This window comes from Argentina silus (genome assembly GCF_951799395.1).
Source record: "Argentina silus genome assembly, chromosome: 9".
In the NCBI taxonomy this organism is placed as follows: domain Eukaryota; kingdom Metazoa; phylum Chordata; class Actinopteri; order Argentiniformes; family Argentinidae; genus Argentina; species Argentina silus.
In genome coordinates this window covers 10,958,467-10,975,682 of record NC_139663.1, presented here as the reverse complement: position 1 = coordinate 10,975,682, position 17,216 = coordinate 10,958,467, and the positions used below count along the sequence as shown (strand labels likewise).

Genomic DNA, 17,216 nt, shown 5'->3' with positions numbered 1-17,216 from the left:
AATTATACTGCAACACAAGACTTTAAGGGCCTATGCATAGTTTTTACAGAACATACACATAGTACATACATACTTTACAGACATATTCAAAATGTAAAGAACAGGACATGGACTTTGAAGGGAAGTCCAGGGAGTGGCAGCCTGAAGGGAAGTCCAGGAACTGCAGCCCATCCTTCACTTTGGCAAAGTCAATATTTAGGGTGGAAGCCATGGAGTGGAAGAAGATAAAAGATGTACAGCATCACAGATAGACACTTACATAGAAAACATGATCTGTTCTCCCTGACCTGTCACATCATATTCATAACACACGCAGACAGGCACGATGAAGAAACAGAACTAACACTATCTTTGATCTATAAAGCAAATGGTATTGGTGAATTATGATCACAGTCAAAGCTTCACTCCCTTCATAAGCATGACTGATTATCAAAGTATATTACTGTATGAACTGTGAGACATATTTTGATATACAAACATTTTTTCAACGGAGCACAGAATCATTTAGCTCAATGAACACATCAATCATATCTAGCTTCAGCATCAAATGATGACTGTGTACCTACAGAATCCAGCATATCTCAATCCTTCTAATTTTACATAAATGCATCATGCATCACATCGCTTCAGTACAGTTGATTTATGTAAATATATTAAACATGTGTCTAAATCTTTTCAAGATTACAAAACCTGGATATCTTATGCTGTGTATGCCAAAAATGTCCATTTCAGATAAGATCTTTGGATGACAGCTTTCCTGCAGACGCGCATGGAAGTTCTGCTTCTAAAGCAGAGAGCCGGGGCTGTCAAAACCAACCAAACCAATTCCAGCCAAGAGCAATACACAGTAAACATCAGCTGATCATCATTTGTGACACAACTTTTCTTAACAAAGTCTTTCATTTCCAATCTAGCTACGTCCCTACTGACACCCTCCCGTAACTACACCACCTCTACGTAATTGGCTGGATACAGCCCCTCTCTGCCCCCGTCCTTCATCCCTCGACACCAGCCCTGGTCGTCCTCATCCTCAGTCTTCAGGAACTCCTCGCCTGGAGGCGGGGTGGGAGGTGGGGGAGGGGGGGCACATGGGGAGAGGGAAGCAATGGTGGTAATAAACACATATCAGAAAAAGAACATATTAGTAAGAGGGTACAGCGCGCATGTACGCAAACACAGACACAGACACAGACACAGACACAGACACAGACACGCAGACATACACACACACGCACACGCACACACATACACATACACGTTTACCTGCTTTAAAGGAAAGCTCATCTGTCTCCTGGCCGACATATTCATAAAGAGCCCTGACCCTCACTCCTCCAATCATCATACTTAGAAATGGAGAGAGGGGGGAGGGGGGGGGGGAGAGAGATCAAACCAACCATACACTAACACAACTCTCCCTCCAAACACTAAGTATCCTAAATACTTTCAACATACCATCAAAATGTTACATTATTCCACTTGCATGACACTGAGATAGAGGGAATTTAAAGTACTGAACATGGTACGTGAGACGTGAGACGCAGTTACAGTTAGTAATGATGCCCAATCACAGACAGTAACAGAGACAGACAGACAGACAGACAGACAGACACACTCACCTCCTCTCTATTGTACCTTTCTGCTCTATCTCTTTCTTCCCTTTTTTGCTTTTCTTATCTGGTGTCCACTCCTGAAAGAGAGAGAAAGAGAGAGAGAGAGAGAGAGAGAGAGAGAGAGAGATGTTTCATTAGACATCATTAAACTATAAGGCAGTCTAGTGAGTATATGTACTACAGGCCCCTGGGTTTGACTACGTTATACTATTATACAGTTACATTAGGTTGTAACACCGCCCACTACATTAGACCAGATCTGACAGTAACACAGAGCACCCTAACTCTAGATCATTCCATACAACAGTGCACTCCATTAGGCCCCATTAGCCTCCATTAGCCCTGTGTGTGTGTGTGTGTGTGTGCCTGTGTGTGTGTGTGTGTGTGTGTGTGTGTGTGTGTGTGTGTCTGTGTGTGTGTGTATATATACCAGGAACTGAGGCCAGTCAGTAGGCATGCCAGGTCCGTAAGTGTTCTTCCACCAGCGCAGGTCGTCCTGCTCATTGATGGCCATCAGGGTGTTGTGGAGCTCATTGTACACTGCCTTCACACTAAGGGAGAGAGAGAGGAAAGAGAGAAAGGAGGGGGGGGGGGGGGGTGAGAGAAAGCAGGGGGGGAGATAAAAATTATCTTGTTATCTTTCCAGTACAGCAGAGATTGACATACAAACACTCCACACATTGTCGGTTTACCTCTCATTGTTTGTGACATCCAGATGTCTGTGGATGGAGAGGAAGGCCTGTTTGAGGAAGCTGATCCTCTTCCTCTCCTCCTCCTGTGATTGGTCAAAGATAGACTCCATCTCCTCCATGTAGCGAGGGGCGTAGCGGGTCACTTCCTCCAAGACCTTCTCATAGCGGGCACGCACCTGGGGGTGTTACCTTAGAGTGAGTGACATCACACATACTGTACACTCCAGTTGCAGCCTGTGGCCTTCAATGTCAGGGACGATTATTTAACTCATTTAACAAGCATATCCTATTTGCCTCATTTGATTAAGCAAATTGTTGATGACTGTCATTCATTTTCCATTCACCCAGCTCCATCTAACATTGATAGGCTTAGGCTATTTACATACCCAGCCCGGGCAAGCTGCCGAGTCCCACACACACACTCACTCACGCACCAACCCCCGCATGCACGCACACACATACACAGACACATACACAGACATACACACACATACACACACATACACACACACACATACTCACACACACACACACACACACACACACACACACACACACACACACACACACACACATACACATGAAAGACCGACTCACTCTTTGTTCTCTTTCTGTCACTTTCTCACTATCACTCACTTTCTCTGACTCCTGGCAGGCCAGCTCTCTCTCCTCCTGGATCCTCCTCTGTTTCTCGATGGCGACGTCAGGGTTTCCCTGAGCGTGGGCCTCGCGGTCCCTGGCTGTCTGCTCCTTACGGCTGACCTTGTGGTACGCCCTCCTGGCTTTGTCCAGCTGAACACACAAGTGGTTCAACCCACAATCATAACTCAAATATGGCCTAGACATACAACACAGCTTACGTCACACACCTCACCCACCCACCAACCTCTCCAGCACTGAGCATGATTTCTCATGGTCAGTTCAATGTGGAGACACAGTTATAGCAGCTTTTTACTGTCTTGGAAACAGACCTTTCTCTTATGTACGTACGTAATCTATATATAATCTATTTTGTTCTAACCTTCTTCAGACGTTTGGCCCAAGGCTTCTGGGCGCGTGCGAAACCTGTGTCAAAGTCCTGGGACTCCTTGAAACCCCCGAATATCTTCTTATGGAAGGTCTCCTTCTGCCAGGTCCTGACGCGATCACCGTCCTCCGACACCAGGGAACGGCAGACAGAGGAGTGGAGAGCGGCGAGCCGATCGGCGGAGGACAGGAAACACTGCCACGCCTTCATCAAGGATCCATACAGCGGGCCTGTCAGGAAGAGAGGGAACAGAGAAAGAGAGGGATGAGGAGAGAGTGGATGGGTAGTGGACAGATCAATTGGTGGTCAACGACTGTAGTGTTTGAGTGAGCAGACAGCAGTTCCCTCTGCTGCAGTACCCACTCGCGTCCACCAGGGGCTTCCACTTGTTGCTCCACTCGCTGAGCTGCTGAGCATACTGGCGCTCCACGCGGGCCCGCTCCTGGAAGCACGCCACCATGTCGTTACACGCCTGGAAGGCATCTTCTGTACGCTTCACTGTGCGCTGGTAGTTCCCAGGCTAGGAGGAGGACAGAGGGAGGGAGGGACGGGGGAGGGAGGGAGGGACGGGGGAGGGAGGGATACAGTCGAGAGGAAGTGTGAAAGCGGGGGATATAGAGAGGGTGAACAGGGGCAAGGAAGGGTTTGGGAGGGAGAAGTCTGAGATGAGACACAGTAGCTATTGACCTCTATATGGTATATATGATAATGTAATTACTTTTATGTCACTATAACTCCTCCCCTCCCACATGCTCAAAAGGTCAAGTCCAGTTCCTAAGATGTGCTATTTTAATGAGGTTTCCTCAAGTCAAAGTCAATGGCAAAAGGATGGCACCATAGGTGTGGCCAGTGAATATATAGACAGAGCAGTGAAGGGACAGATGGGGAGGGAGAGGCCGTGGGCGTAGGAGAGGGCAGAGGACTAAGGGTAATGACATATCCAGAGGCAGTGTTTTGTTTGTAGATGTGGAGTTTGGAATATTCTCCACAATTTTCCTGGCACTCTCTTCTGCAGTTTATCTGTGAGTCTTAACTCTCCCTCTCTCTCCCTCTCTCTCTCTCTCTAATTCTCTCATTCTCTCTCTCATTCTCTCTCTCTTTCTCTCTCTCTCTCTCTTATAAACACAAAGACTGACACGTTTCAATCTTTCTCTCTGTCAAGTCTTTCTGTTCCCTCTTTTCTCTCTCTCTCTCTCTCTCTCTCTCTCTCTCTCTCTCTCTCTCTTTCTCTGTCTGTTGTGGTTTGTACTAACTCTCCTCACTCGTCTGTGAATTAAGTGAAAACAGCTGAGGAATCTTGCCTTTGGCCAACAGCAGTGCAGCCGGGCAGCAGCCAACCAATCATAGAGGCCAAGACAAAACCACCGCTCCAACACAGCCTGCTCTGAACAACTGGCCAATCATAGCATCAAAGAAAAAGTATGTCGAGAATGGACACGGTTTTCTGAACCAAATCAAATTTCATGTCCAGCAGCACAATTCAAATGGATGCATTGTTGCATACATAATGCACCGAAAATGTGACATTTGGTGGAAAAAATCAATTTTAATGGAACCTTAAATTAAATTAAATCTGGGTCTGCTGGTGGGTATACTTACTACACTGTGACACTGTTACACCATGGATTGCCATTTATAATGACGAGGATGATGATGATGGCTACTGTACACAAACACATAACAGCAGCGTAGACATTTACATGCTGCAACGCAGCAGAATGACAGACAGCCAAATAAGAGGGCCGCAGGATGACACACAGGAGCTGGACTGGAAAAACAACAGGAGCCAGAATGAGAGAGGAAGGGAGATGAAAGTGGGGCAACAACCAACAGGCCAATCAGGGACGGAAGCATTAAAGGGGTAGTTCAGCGAACTGTCACAGTCCGTTCATCTTTTGGTTTCTGTAGCTAACTAATGGTTGCAGTCACTTCTTGCCCAAAGACTTACTCCAACTTATGAGTTGGTAGAGAGCTGCCATTCAGTGGCCATCTAGTATCCTGTGGCAAGTCAGGAGCAGGCCAGAAAGAGTAAGGTGGTAGCATGCAGAAGTCATGATCAAAACATTTTAGAAACTGATTGGCAAGAGATTAAGAGAGGAGGTTTCAGATGCTGCAAAGTATCCTCCATGTTGCTATAAGGGTTCAGATATATACATAAACAAGTAATTACACTGACATGATCTGGATAAGCCTAAGAGGTGAATGAATTAGTTATGTGACCTGTGCACACAGTGAACATCACAGCTAAAAGGGAACCATAGGAAACTCTTACTTATCTCATAGACTTTAAACAGTATATGATAGAGTGGCCTTGTGTGCTGTGACCATTGAACAACAATATTGTTTTGTCTCTTCTGCAAGGATATCAAGACATCCTGAGGCTAGTAATCTTATGTATCCAATACACACACACACACACACACACACACACACACACACACACACACACACACACACACACATACACACTCACACACACACACACACACACACACACACACACACACACACACACACCCACACACACACACACACACACACACACACGCACACCCACACACAAACACATGCACTCTCTCTTTCTCTCTCACTCACCATCCAGAAGCTCTGGTTGTTGGCATCTTCGGGGGTATTCTCAGGTGGGAGAGTCGACATCCTGGTCACTGAAACCGAGAAGGAAGTATGGTTAGTAATGCCTCCATCACCTGGGGAGGAGTATCTACCTCTGTCACACTCATCATACTTTTATCTCACAGAGGTGGTAAAGAGTATGCCTGTAACGATGGCAACAGAGGTGGCACAGTCAGGTTATTTATAATGCGACAGACAATCGAATAGGAGTGATAGAAAACAACATTGACAGTACATACAATTCACTGAGACATTCAGATAAACAAAAGCTTAAAGACTAAGATCTCAACTCAAACGAAGTGATGGAAGTTTAGTTCATATAGACAGGGATATGTGCAGCAGCAACAGTATTTAACAGTCAGGGGTATATAATACTGGAATGAGTCAGAGACATGAGTCATGAGTCAGTAGACTCAAGGATATGATGCCACAGCAAAGTAAGCGGGGCGATGATGCCAGAGACTTAAAAGTAAGAAAAGGAGATGCAACAGACTAGAGAATAGAGCGTGTTCTGACAGAGCAAGAACCCAAAGTTAAAACTCCAAAACCAAACCAAAGACATTTCAGAGGAGGGAGAAAAAGATGACACTGTAGAGTTGAATGCGATTGACAGGGCGGAGGGCAGTGAAACGACTGGATGCTTTCGTTCACTCTTGTTCACAACAAAATCTTTGATTTCGACAGTGAAGTTAAAACCGATTTGGTCTAAACTTTATACATTTTGAGACAACCAACGATCAACGACAATGTAATGAATAATGTTGGCCTAAGAGTTAAACTGTCACGGTGTAATTCAAAGAATGAGGGAGGTTTAGTTTCCAATTGGTACTGTAAATTGATAACTACCAGTAAAATTAGTTCAGCTGGTATGGTCCAGTACAGTAAAACAAGTCAGACACTCGTAGGGCCGGCATTCTGAGTTTACAGGCAAGGATGGAATGCCCTCTCCCAGAATCCTCAGCATTGAAACTTGAGCTATCCCAAAATAAACAGGGGGTAAAGGTCAGCCCATCCCCTCTCCCCCTCTATCTATCTCTCTCTGTGTCTCTGTTAGTGGGTTTGTCTTCCCCTCTCTCTCCAGAGAAAACACACACACACACACACACACACACACACACACACACACACACACACACACACACACACACACACACACACACACACACACATACACAAACTCACATGCTCGTAAACTAAACAGACACACTCTTATAGGCTCACATGCTCAGTAACACACACAAAATCAATCCTCACACAAAGACCCACATGATCACAAACAACTCACTATATGAAACCTCTCTCCAGGCTGTTTGTGGAGAATGTAATGAACCCCACTCGATCACAAGACTAATGAACGGGAGAAGAAGAGTGCATAGACTCTTTCTCTGCCTGTTTTCCAGATCCCTCACTCTGTCAAATACATCTATCTATCTACCTCTATTCATAGGTTACCATCACATGCTGCTGTAAGGGTCTGTATTGAGTACAGTGCTTCTCTATCTATCTATCTCTCTCTCTCTCTCTCTCTCTCTCTCTCTCTCTCTCTCTCTCTGTTGGAAGATTACAACACCCACAGGGTCTTCTGCTCCCTCTCACTGCAGGAGAGCAGCAATATAATGAATCATTTCCTTTTTAACCTTTGACCCCCACTTCCTGTCCCCCCAGGGCCGTCTATCTCCATCAGGGCAGGACTTGTGCATGTAGGGAGCACAAGGAGAGACCACTTTAAATTACTGGTATCTCACCATAATCTCTGAGAACGAAGGATATCTTCGTTCCACTGAGATCGACTGGTATGTCCACACATTCCCAGAGATTGACTTTTGACCTCAGAAATCAGACTATACAACTAATAACACTGGGCTAAAGTTGAAAAGCAATTGCACGTGTTTCTAGTCAATCAGTATCTACAGCATGCAAAGCAATGCACTATAATTTAGTGATTAAGAAATGGTGTCACATACTGTAACATACGACTGTAACATGGTTTTAATTCACAGACCTTGCAAATGTGATTTATTTTCTCTCACAGACATTCAGAAATGTTGCCCAGCATGTTGCCCAAGGCAAATTGACAAATCCTTTGGAGCACCCCCACTTTCGTAATATCCCGAAAAAACATTTACAGGTGATAAATCTTTTGCAAGCTAACAATTAAAATGAAAATCTGTGAGCATGGCTCTAATGTCCACTGGCAATTCTCTCACCCTGGCCTGTCCACCCCCTCCCCCCTCTGCCCCCCACCCCTGTACCCCTCACCCCCTCTGGCACTCTCTCTCTCTCCTCCTCCTGTCCCCGTTTCGACTGCCACACATAACTCAGCACATACGCCAGTGCCTAGAGAAAATATATAGTAACATATGAACGCATACAACAAAAATAGATTGGCATCAGGGCATCAAATATGAATGAAGTATGACCTTAAATGAGAGAAGTCTGACATTGGAGTGTAAAAAAGTTTCTTTACCTCTCAGTCTTCCACTGTTGCTGTCCTCTCTAACCCAGTTTTCTTTTCTAGGTTAAGTTTCTCTCCACCCCTCTCTCGCTCTCTTTTGCCTCTCTCTCGTTTTCCCTTTCTGGATTCGTCCAGTGCTTCTCTCTTCTCTTTTTCAATACTTTAGTACAGCTTTTGCTCTCTCTTCTTGCCTTTGTTTAGCCCGCTGTCAGTATGGGATAAGTTGACTGTCTTTTTTCCTTCTCTCCTCCCTTACCCACTTGCTCCGTCCCTCTCCAAAACAGCTGCAGGGAACTAATTTTCTCACTCTCTGTACCTCACCACTGGACAGTACCCCTCCCTCTTGTGCTCTCTCTCTCTCTCTCTCTCTCGCTCTCTCGCTCTCTCTCACCCTTGCTCTACCTCTCTCAGTGTCGTGTTAATGAAGTGTGCAGTGTTTTGGCTTTTAGTGTGTGTGTGTGTGTGTGTGTGCGTGTGTGTGTGCGTGCGTGCATGTGCGTGCGTGCGTGCGTGTGCGTGCGTGCGTGCGTGCGTGCGTGCGTGCGTGTGTGCATGGGTGGAAGCATAACAAGAGGTCTTGTCATATAACAATTGACTTTGTGTACCAAAATACCACACGTATTCCTCATGTTCCTTTCCTACTCAGCTACAAGAGCCACAGAATCACAGAATATTTGGTGAAGTAAGATAAGTGAAACACCATCCTCCCCCTTGCTTGCCCTGTTGCCTTGTTTTCCACGATCCCCCAGGCTGTTGGGGGTCTGCCACAGCTGGCTGGGACATCCGGTGTATGTGTGTGTGTGTGTGTGTGCGTGCGTGAGTGTGTGTGTGTGTGTGTGTGTGTGTGCGAGAGAGAGAACATAGGGAACTATAGGGATGAATGGGAGGCCATACTCACATAAACACTCACACTGGGAAGGAATGAATGGGAGGCCACACTCACATACCCAATGACCTACTGCCTTATGTTATGCTCCACTTGTGTGTTCTGCCTTGCCAGGACTTGTAATTTCAAAAATTAGACAGCTGAGAGCAGTTGACAGAGTGACTCCGCAATGCAGTAATGGCAAACATCCTTACAGTTTTAAATTATACTCCACATGGTACAGTACATGGATATAATTGTGTAGAAGCCCTGTTTTTGCTTACCATCTCTCAGTTTGACTTTCATACACCTTTACAAGTTAATTCTATTCACTCTATCTCTATATCTATGGCCTCTCTACCAAATCAACAGTTCGTGTTGAAACGTCACCAGTTGTTTATTGATGCATGCGTGCACAAATAACTTAAAAATTACTCTGTAAGGGTCCGAATAAAAAAAGTGATATTTTAATCAAGGCGACTGCTTTAAACAACTATGAGGAAAAAATGGGGTCCTTCGTGAAAATGACATTTAAAAGCGGCCATTTTTGTAGGGATGTCTCTTTTCCCGGTGAAGCATGGAAGGCAGCAGCACGTGAATGGTCAATGTAAGTAAAACTGGGTTTATTTGGAATTCTTCAGAAATGTGTCGTGTGGACCAAATACATTTTCTTGACTGTTGAACTAATATTACCTATTATATGCGATAGGTTTGAATTTTTTTTTTTCATTCATTTTTTTAAGCGTTAATGAGCTACCTTAGCTGACGCTAGCTGCCTCAATCTTAGTTTGACATGGCCCTTTTCTTGGTCAATATACAATATATTTTAGTGAACAATCGAATACAATAGTCACTAGACAAGTAGGTATGAAAATACCCAGAGAAAGTCTTCAGGTTGAAGCCCCCCCCAATGTGAAGTAGTTACATTATTACATGTGGTCAATGTAGCACGTGCGTTATGATCTCCGATGATGTCTTGCACTGGGCTCTTAATTTAAAGTGACGATAATGTGCTTCTTTGGCCCTGACAAGCCAAAGTCTGAGGAGATGTGTTCTGAGGTCTCTTGACCATTGTGCAGATGGATTGCATTTGCTAACAATGATCTCTTCCCCTACCCTTAAAAGGTAACCTCAAGTCAAGCCTGCGCAAGCTGGACCAGCGCTCAAGGTGAGCTTTATACCAACATTTTCCCGTTTGTATAAGTTAATTTGTAGCTTTATTTTCACCTTGGTGGGCACACTAAATGTAACTCTCCTATGATGTTTTGCACTGGGCGCTGAGTAATTCTGTTGATAAAGTGCACTCTGCCCCTGACAAGGCAGAGTCTGAGGAGATTTCAGACCCCCCCCCCCCCCCCAAGGGGTAATTAATTAGCCTATGAATGACCAAATCTGTTTCCTAAATACCTTTTTTTTCTCATTCAGATCTTGGACCTCTTCAGGTGAGATGTACAGCATCCAGGTGACCTGTAGTGAGAACTGAATGCATGCTGCCACCCACATGGTCTTGAGCAGCTGGACTGTAGCTTATAACTGAGTTGTAATGGCACTCATGACATGTCATAACTTAATGTGATCCATTGGTTGGTTCTGATGGTGTGGAAACTCTGAGTTTTTATGTATGTCTTAGTCTGAAATGATTCATGTTTGTACTGTTTGATCAGATTTAAATAAAGTTCTCTACAATTATTTTTGCCTTTGGTGATTCAATGTTTGAAATGTATCCTAACTTAAAAAATAAATAATAATAATAGCCTACTGGCATTATGACTGCCTATGGCCCCTGGTGTGAGCATTGATTACTTTCTTATGATGACTGTTGGATAGATGATTCACTTACTTAAACAAATGTATTGCTTTGGATAAAGGTGCTAAATGCCATAAATGTAAAACTGAATGTTTGATTAGCAGTTAATCTCACTGCCATGTCCTTTATACAGTAGTGTGTAATTGTCAGGTTTTCAGGGATGGTTCCCTTGTTTCACACCTGCCAGATGGCTCCTAACCCTGTAAGTAGTCTGTGGGCAAGGATAAATGAATATATGGTTCAGATTTGTTTAAATGGCCACCACTAATTTCGGCAAAGCCACTGCTAACAAATTAATGGGAACAGTAGACAAAGTTAAACGTTGCATGACCAAATTAACTGTCTTGGTAGATTTAGGTGATTTATTAAACTTAGTCTACTACTCCCATTCACACCCATTGGTTTTGTTAGGCTAAAATTACTAGTGGTTAACAAATCTTAACCATGGATTAGTCTCTCCTGGCCCATAGACTACTTTAAGGATAAATAACCTAAGGTGTAAAAAAGTGAATTATCCCATTAAGAGCTGTGTGGACTTCAAACAACTGCTCTATTGGGAACAAGTACACAGTGGTTTCAGGTAAATATCAGTGGTTATGAGTTGTATTTGAGGCAAATAGCAGCTGAAAAGGTACAGTACAACCAGGTAATGGCGCTGTTAACCGTTAGCACAGGAGTGAATAACAAGAAGGAAAAAATAAGACTCAATATTTTATTTCTGCGTCTTTATTATAATTCTAATAATTTATTATTCATCTCTTAAAACATTTGAAATTCATATATATGTTTATATGAATGTGTGTGTATATGTATACCACATATACATATATATTCTGTAAGTTACCGTTCATCTGCTCATATTTTTCTTTCTAAAAGATCTCTTAAATGAAGCAAAAATGCTTTCTATACAGCCAGGCAAATTCCCTGATGTTTCTCTCTCCTGACAGTGTAATTATACATCTCTCAATCATGTGGAAATTGAGAATAAAAAAAGAAATCTGCAACTAGTTTGCCTCTGTCACCACATCTACCCATCTCTCAAGTGAAAGTAAAGTTGCCATAGCAGCAGCAACAGAGGCATTGCTAATTCCATCTCATTTATCCTATAAATGTGATGAACTCATTGCATAATGCATTGAGGGTACACCAGATGAACAGTAGGCTCTGTCACATGGCTGAGCTGAGAGAAGGGACTTTCTGCAGGAGTGTTGATGGTGAACACTAAGCAGAGATAGACTAGAAGTCATTGATACATGAGTCCAATACAGACAGACTAGAAGTCATTGATACATTGAGTACAATGCTGCAGACTGGGATGGATGTATTAGGGAATGGGACGAGCTGTATAGAAAGCACCTCAGTTAAATAACAAATAAATTGTACCTTTTTCATGATAAACATTGTTTGGAAGACAGAGATTCTTTAGAACTTTAGAGTTGTTGTTTTTTCTTTTTACATCTTAAACCATAATTAGGATGACCATTATTTTCATCGTCCTTATTGCTATATCACGTGCGTGAGTGTAATCGTGACTTGACCATCGGTCATCATAGCACTGAAACATACAGTTCTTCCCCGTTGTAAACTCAGCTCATGTGAACGTACAATATAGCTTGCGTGTGTAGACCTTTGTGCATAAGGGTAATGATCTGAAGGCCCTAGACAAGCATCTCTCCGAAAGGACAGTGAGAAAGACAGCTTTATGCAACTTTGCACAGAGGCCCACCAAAGAGGATATGTATATCAGGACTCAGACGTGGTGAGACAGGAGGAGGTGGTGTTGTTGTTGAGTAGCAGGTAGAGAGGTCATGGGAGAGCCCTTATATTTGATTTCAGCAACAGTGAGAGAAAAGCAGAAGGAGAAAAATGATGGGAATGTCCAACTGATAACCTATTTACTGTAACTGAAATAGTACTGCATATACTCCAGCAAATCAGGTCAAATGGTAGTAAAGAGATTTTTGTCAAGAAAAGAATGTTGAAATGAATAGAAGGAAATCATGAAAAAGAAGAAGGAATAGATTTGGATGCATGCGTCACGACCTCAATAGCTATTGTCTCATGGGTATTTCCAGAGAACGGTAGCTTATTTTTTATCAACTGCATAAAGTTAAGTGACACCTTTGTCACTTTTCAGGGTAAGAGTGACAAAGTAATTAAACTTACTTTGCTGCCGTACAGTCAAAGATGTACAAGTGAAAAGTAATTAGTTAATCTACTTTCACAGTTTTAAGATGGAAAACTAAATGTGTTAGTTTTATGAATATCCCCACAATGCAGGAAGCATATGGAATAGTTGTTTTAGGAAATGTGTACATTTCCCCTGTGTAACAAAATGCAAACAATTTTAACTTAATGCAAAGCATGTATGTTATCTGCATTTGCATTTAGCTACTTTACACACAGGGCTAGATATTTAAAGCATTTCAAACATCAAACTAAAGATATACTGTATATATATATATATATGTATATATATATCTATATATGTATATATAGATTTATATATATATATGTATGTATATATGTATATGTATATATATATATATATATATTCTGTATTTGTGAAAGTAAGAATATAGTGCTATTATATATAAGTATATTCCAATTTCTCAGACAAGACAATGGTCTCTTATGTGTTCATAACTTGTATAAAATGTTTACATATGGATATAATATTGTATCTGTATATGATTATCCGGACTAAAAGCCTTCTGGCTAAATGATGTAAATACATTGACTAAATGTAAAAGAGCGCCATCTAAACCATCACCAACGAAACGGGGAACTGCAGCTCTTAATAACAGGTGCAATAATAACAGCAAGGACGATGATAGTAATGACAACAGTAACAATAATTCTCTTCATATCAATAGCAGTATTCCAGACCCTTTTAAAGTTTAAAAATTGTTGTAAGAACAATCAGAGTATTAAAACGGATGTACGCGTATCTCTCCAATCCCACTGGTTTGGGTGTTAGTTCCTCGTGTCCTCGTATGGTTCCGTAGAAAGAGTGCCATTTTTGCAAGGAGTGGGGGGATTGGGTGGGAAAGAGGAAGATTAGGCAGTTTTTTACTCTTTCCCTCCCCTCTCCTTTTCTGTCTCTCCCCTGGACAGTGAACTCTAGAACGGTTGTATAGCAGTTGCTTCGATGCTTCGGAAGTCTTTTGTATATAAATGGAGTCAACCTTCAAGGAGATTTCGTTTTCCCTCGATTTTCGTATTCCCTCGACCTCTGAAAGCGCAGTCTCTTGTATAAGTTACATCTTGGATCCAAACATATATATTTAAGGTGTCCCATTGATTCTAACATAAACACAGAGAAGTGCGTGTGTGTGTGTGTGCGTGCGTGCGTGTGTGTACATGAATGTATGTCTGTGCGTGTGTGTGCATGTATTGTGTTACCATTTGCCTGTGTGTGTATGTTTGAGTGTGTGTGAACGTGTGTGTGCGTGCATGTAGAATTATGTCAGTATGTTTATTTCTATGCTGTCGGTCTGGGCACTTGTTTTTGCTACAGATTTGTAATACAGTGACCAGTCTGTATATATGCCATTATAAGACTTAAGATGATAAAGAAGCTATAGAGAAATACAATGTGTTTACAGGTCCTCATCAAAGGACCTTCAGTGAGCACAGAGCCCTCCCACTGGTGAGGTAAAAACAGACAACCAATCACACTCAGTCATACAGGCAAGCCCGACACAATCACTACAGTGAAGATCCACTCGTCCAGCTCATTCCAAACTGGGACCAGCAATAACAGGTAGGGTCCTACCCACACAAGAGTCCCTTCCACTATCACTCCACTACGCAGGCCATTCATGTAGAAGCGTGTCAAACGGTAAATCATCCTACATGTCCCAAACAGACACATGATTACCCCACTGTCCAAGCTACATCAGTCTGGTCCATCTCAATAACTGGCTCCAACAGAGACATTTACTCAGACAAAGCACTCTTCCAGTTATATCTATGCACACAGGTTTTCGCTGATTGCACTCTACAAACTGCAGGGGGGTGGTGGGGTGGGGGGGGGGGGGCGGGGTGGAAGGGTCTCTCCTAAACCTGAACATAGATCGGAACAGCCAGTAGAGGGGCCAATAACGCTCAAGCAAGATGGCTACTTAACTCAAGGTCAGAGAGGAGGAGAAAGCGCGTGTGTTGATGAGGGCACTCCTCCCTCTCATTCCCCAACGACAACACTAAAAACTGCTCATATGAAAAAAAGCTAAACAACGTGATTGTTTCTCCTGTTTTTTTTTTTTTTTTGGCTCAGTGTCTTTTTCAAATCGCATATTCATATCTGACTCATTGCCCCAGACGCTTATATCTGTCATTGCAGTCACATAGTGTGTGTGTGTGTTGTGTGTTTGTGGCGACAAGCGGTGAGTGTTTGCATGTCAGTGTTTGCGTGCCTGTGAGAGTGTATCTGTGTGAGTCTGCCATCAGCACTTGGGAGTACCAGGCGGTGTTTGTATGGATCGTCAGCCCTTTCTCCATCCCTCTGGTGATTTGCCCCCCACCCCCTCTGTGAAATCTGGTCCTCTTCATTTGTTGTGTGAATCCACCATGGATAGCAGCAGTTGTGTCTTCCTCCCTCATTGACTCCACCCCCCCCCCTCCCCCTCCATCCCTCCATCCCTCCCCATCCTTTCTCTCTCTCTTTTTTTGCCTCCTCAGCTCCGACCCCCGTCATCCCGTCTTCTGTCGAGTCGTCCATCTCGGGGTGAGAGAGCAGAGATGGGGAAAGGGCTGGAGAGCCTTGGGATGAACAGAGAGGAGTGTCATACTTTATATATCCAACATTATGTATGTTCCTGAGTAAGCCACTCTGGGATGCTTTAGTTAGAGATCCGATGCTTCAGTTTCATACGACACATACAGGAGTTTGAGCTTGAAAGCATTGATGACCACACTACTAATCTCTATCTCTCATTCATCTCTCTCTCTCTCTCTCTCTCTCTCTCTCCACACTATTAGTCTCTATCTTTCATCTCTCATCTCTCTCTCTCATCTCTCTCTCTCTCTCTCTCTCTCTCTCTCTCTCTGCCTCCTACCTGTCCATCACTCTCTTCAGAGCTCTGTCGATGTTCATGCGGTGTCCCACGCGCGTCACCCCCAGATCCAGGTAGTCCTCCTTGGTGAGGGAGGGCAGGTGCGTGCCATCAATCTCGTTGTCCAGGAAACGTTCCCTATGCTCCCCCAGGTTCAGGTAACCCAGCCAATCAGCCACGTCGTACTTGGTCCAGTAGGGCAGCGGCTTGGAGGCGAAGGGCTTGGAGGGGGATGGGGGCGGGAGATGGGGGTAGCTCAGGCAAGTCGGAGGAGGGAGAGGGTGCAGGGGAGGGGAGGAGGTCCCAGACAGGAAGTGGGTAGGGGAGAGGGAGCGAGACACCAACAAGGAGGAGTTGGGAGGAGGAGGGGCACCAGAGGGGGCAAAGAGAGGAGGGGAGGGGGAGAAGTAGGGGTCCCCCAGGGGGTTGGCGGGTGAGGGAGGTGTGATGGAGCCACGTAGCTCGTAGAGGCTGCTGTAGAGCGGTGAGGTGGGGAGGAGGGGGAGGGAGGAGGGGCGTGGTGGGCCCAGTTTGGGCCTTTCAGAGGGGGAGATGAGAGGGCTGGGGGCTCGCCTGCGCTGGAGGTGGTGGGACTCAGCTTTCCTGGACTCTCGGCTGGGGATGAACTGGAACTCCAGGGCTTTGGTGCGGTAGACAGGCCTGTGTTTGGGTGAGGTGGGGTAAGGGGAGTATGAGGTGGGGGATATAGGGGAGTGGGAGCGGGGAGGGGGCTGTACAGCTGGAGGTGGCTGGGGGGATGGGGAGCGTGTCCAGTTGGGGTACTGGGAGGCAGGGGTGGGGGATGGGGAGAGGGCTGGCTGGGAGTGCTGGACAGGGGAGGGGGACTGGGAGCGAGCTGAGGGGGGACTCAGGGCTGAGGCAGAGTCCTCTGAAAACCTATGGATGGAAAAGTAACAGTTATGAGAAAGGAGGGAGGGAACAAGAAAGAGAGAGGGAGAGACAGATACATGCACACAGAGGCGGCTATTCATAAAGCATAACCACCACCATCGACCAACTGTTGCTGAGAGTTGGTAGAGAGGTTAACATGATAGATAAAAGGCTGAGAGGT

The 17,216-nt window shown here is 44.4% G+C and overlaps 2 protein-coding genes and 1 long non-coding RNA gene across 3 annotated transcripts in view; 1 reads left to right on the top strand and 2 right to left on the bottom strand.

Annotated features, from left to right (window-relative positions):
• Window positions 1–2: 2 nt before the first annotated feature.
• On the bottom strand, window positions 3–8,746 carry LOC310810085 (protein kinase C and casein kinase substrate in neurons protein 3). Its single transcript, XM_083677709.1, has 10 exons — window positions 8,428–8,746; window positions 5,925–5,992; window positions 3,693–3,849; window positions 3,324–3,559; window positions 2,939–3,094; window positions 2,303–2,478; window positions 2,041–2,161; window positions 1,617–1,687; window positions 1,264–1,343; window positions 3–1,052 (listed from the first exon to the last, which is right to left on the bottom strand). Exons 2-10 carry the CDS (start codon window positions 5,982–5,984, stop codon window positions 943–945), a joined length of 1,167 nt encoding a protein of 388 aa, XP_083533835.1. The 5' UTR covers window positions 5,985–5,992; window positions 8,428–8,746; the 3' UTR covers window positions 3–942.
• Window positions 8,747–9,853: 1,107 nt separating this feature from the next.
• LOC310810107 lies at window positions 9,854–10,927 on the top strand. Its single transcript, XR_014554421.1, has 3 exons — window positions 9,854–9,887; window positions 10,406–10,448; window positions 10,706–10,927. It is a non-coding gene; the product is annotated as an uncharacterized lncRNA (long non-coding RNA).
• A 4,839-nt stretch (window positions 10,928–15,766) lies between these two features.
• shank1 (SH3 and multiple ankyrin repeat domains 1) overlaps window positions 15,767–17,216 on the bottom strand; it is a gene marked incomplete at both ends in the record, with an annotated part of 33,467 nt that continues 32,017 nt past the window's right edge. The window contains 2 exons of the mRNA XM_083677665.1: window positions 15,767–15,851; window positions 16,148–17,041. Coding sequence (XP_083533791.1) covers window positions 15,767–15,851; window positions 16,148–17,041 — 979 coding nt within the window. The remainder of the gene's footprint in view (window positions 15,852–16,147; window positions 17,042–17,216) is intronic.

Excerpts from the sequence above, each read along its gene's own strand:
- LOC310810085 (XM_083677709.1), bottom strand. The coding sequence starts at position 5,984 with ATGTCGACTCTCCCACCTGAGAATACCCCCGAAGATGCCAACAACCAG. Across the intron at positions 3,850-5,924 it reads ACAACCAGAGCTTCTGGATG|CCTGGGAACTACCAGCGCAC; the intron begins GTGAGTGAGAGA and ends TCCTCCTCCTAG. Across the intron at positions 1,053-1,263 it reads TGAGCTTTCCTTTAAAGCAG|GCGAGGAGTTCCTGAAGACT; the intron begins GTAAACGTGTAT and ends CCCCGCCTCCAG.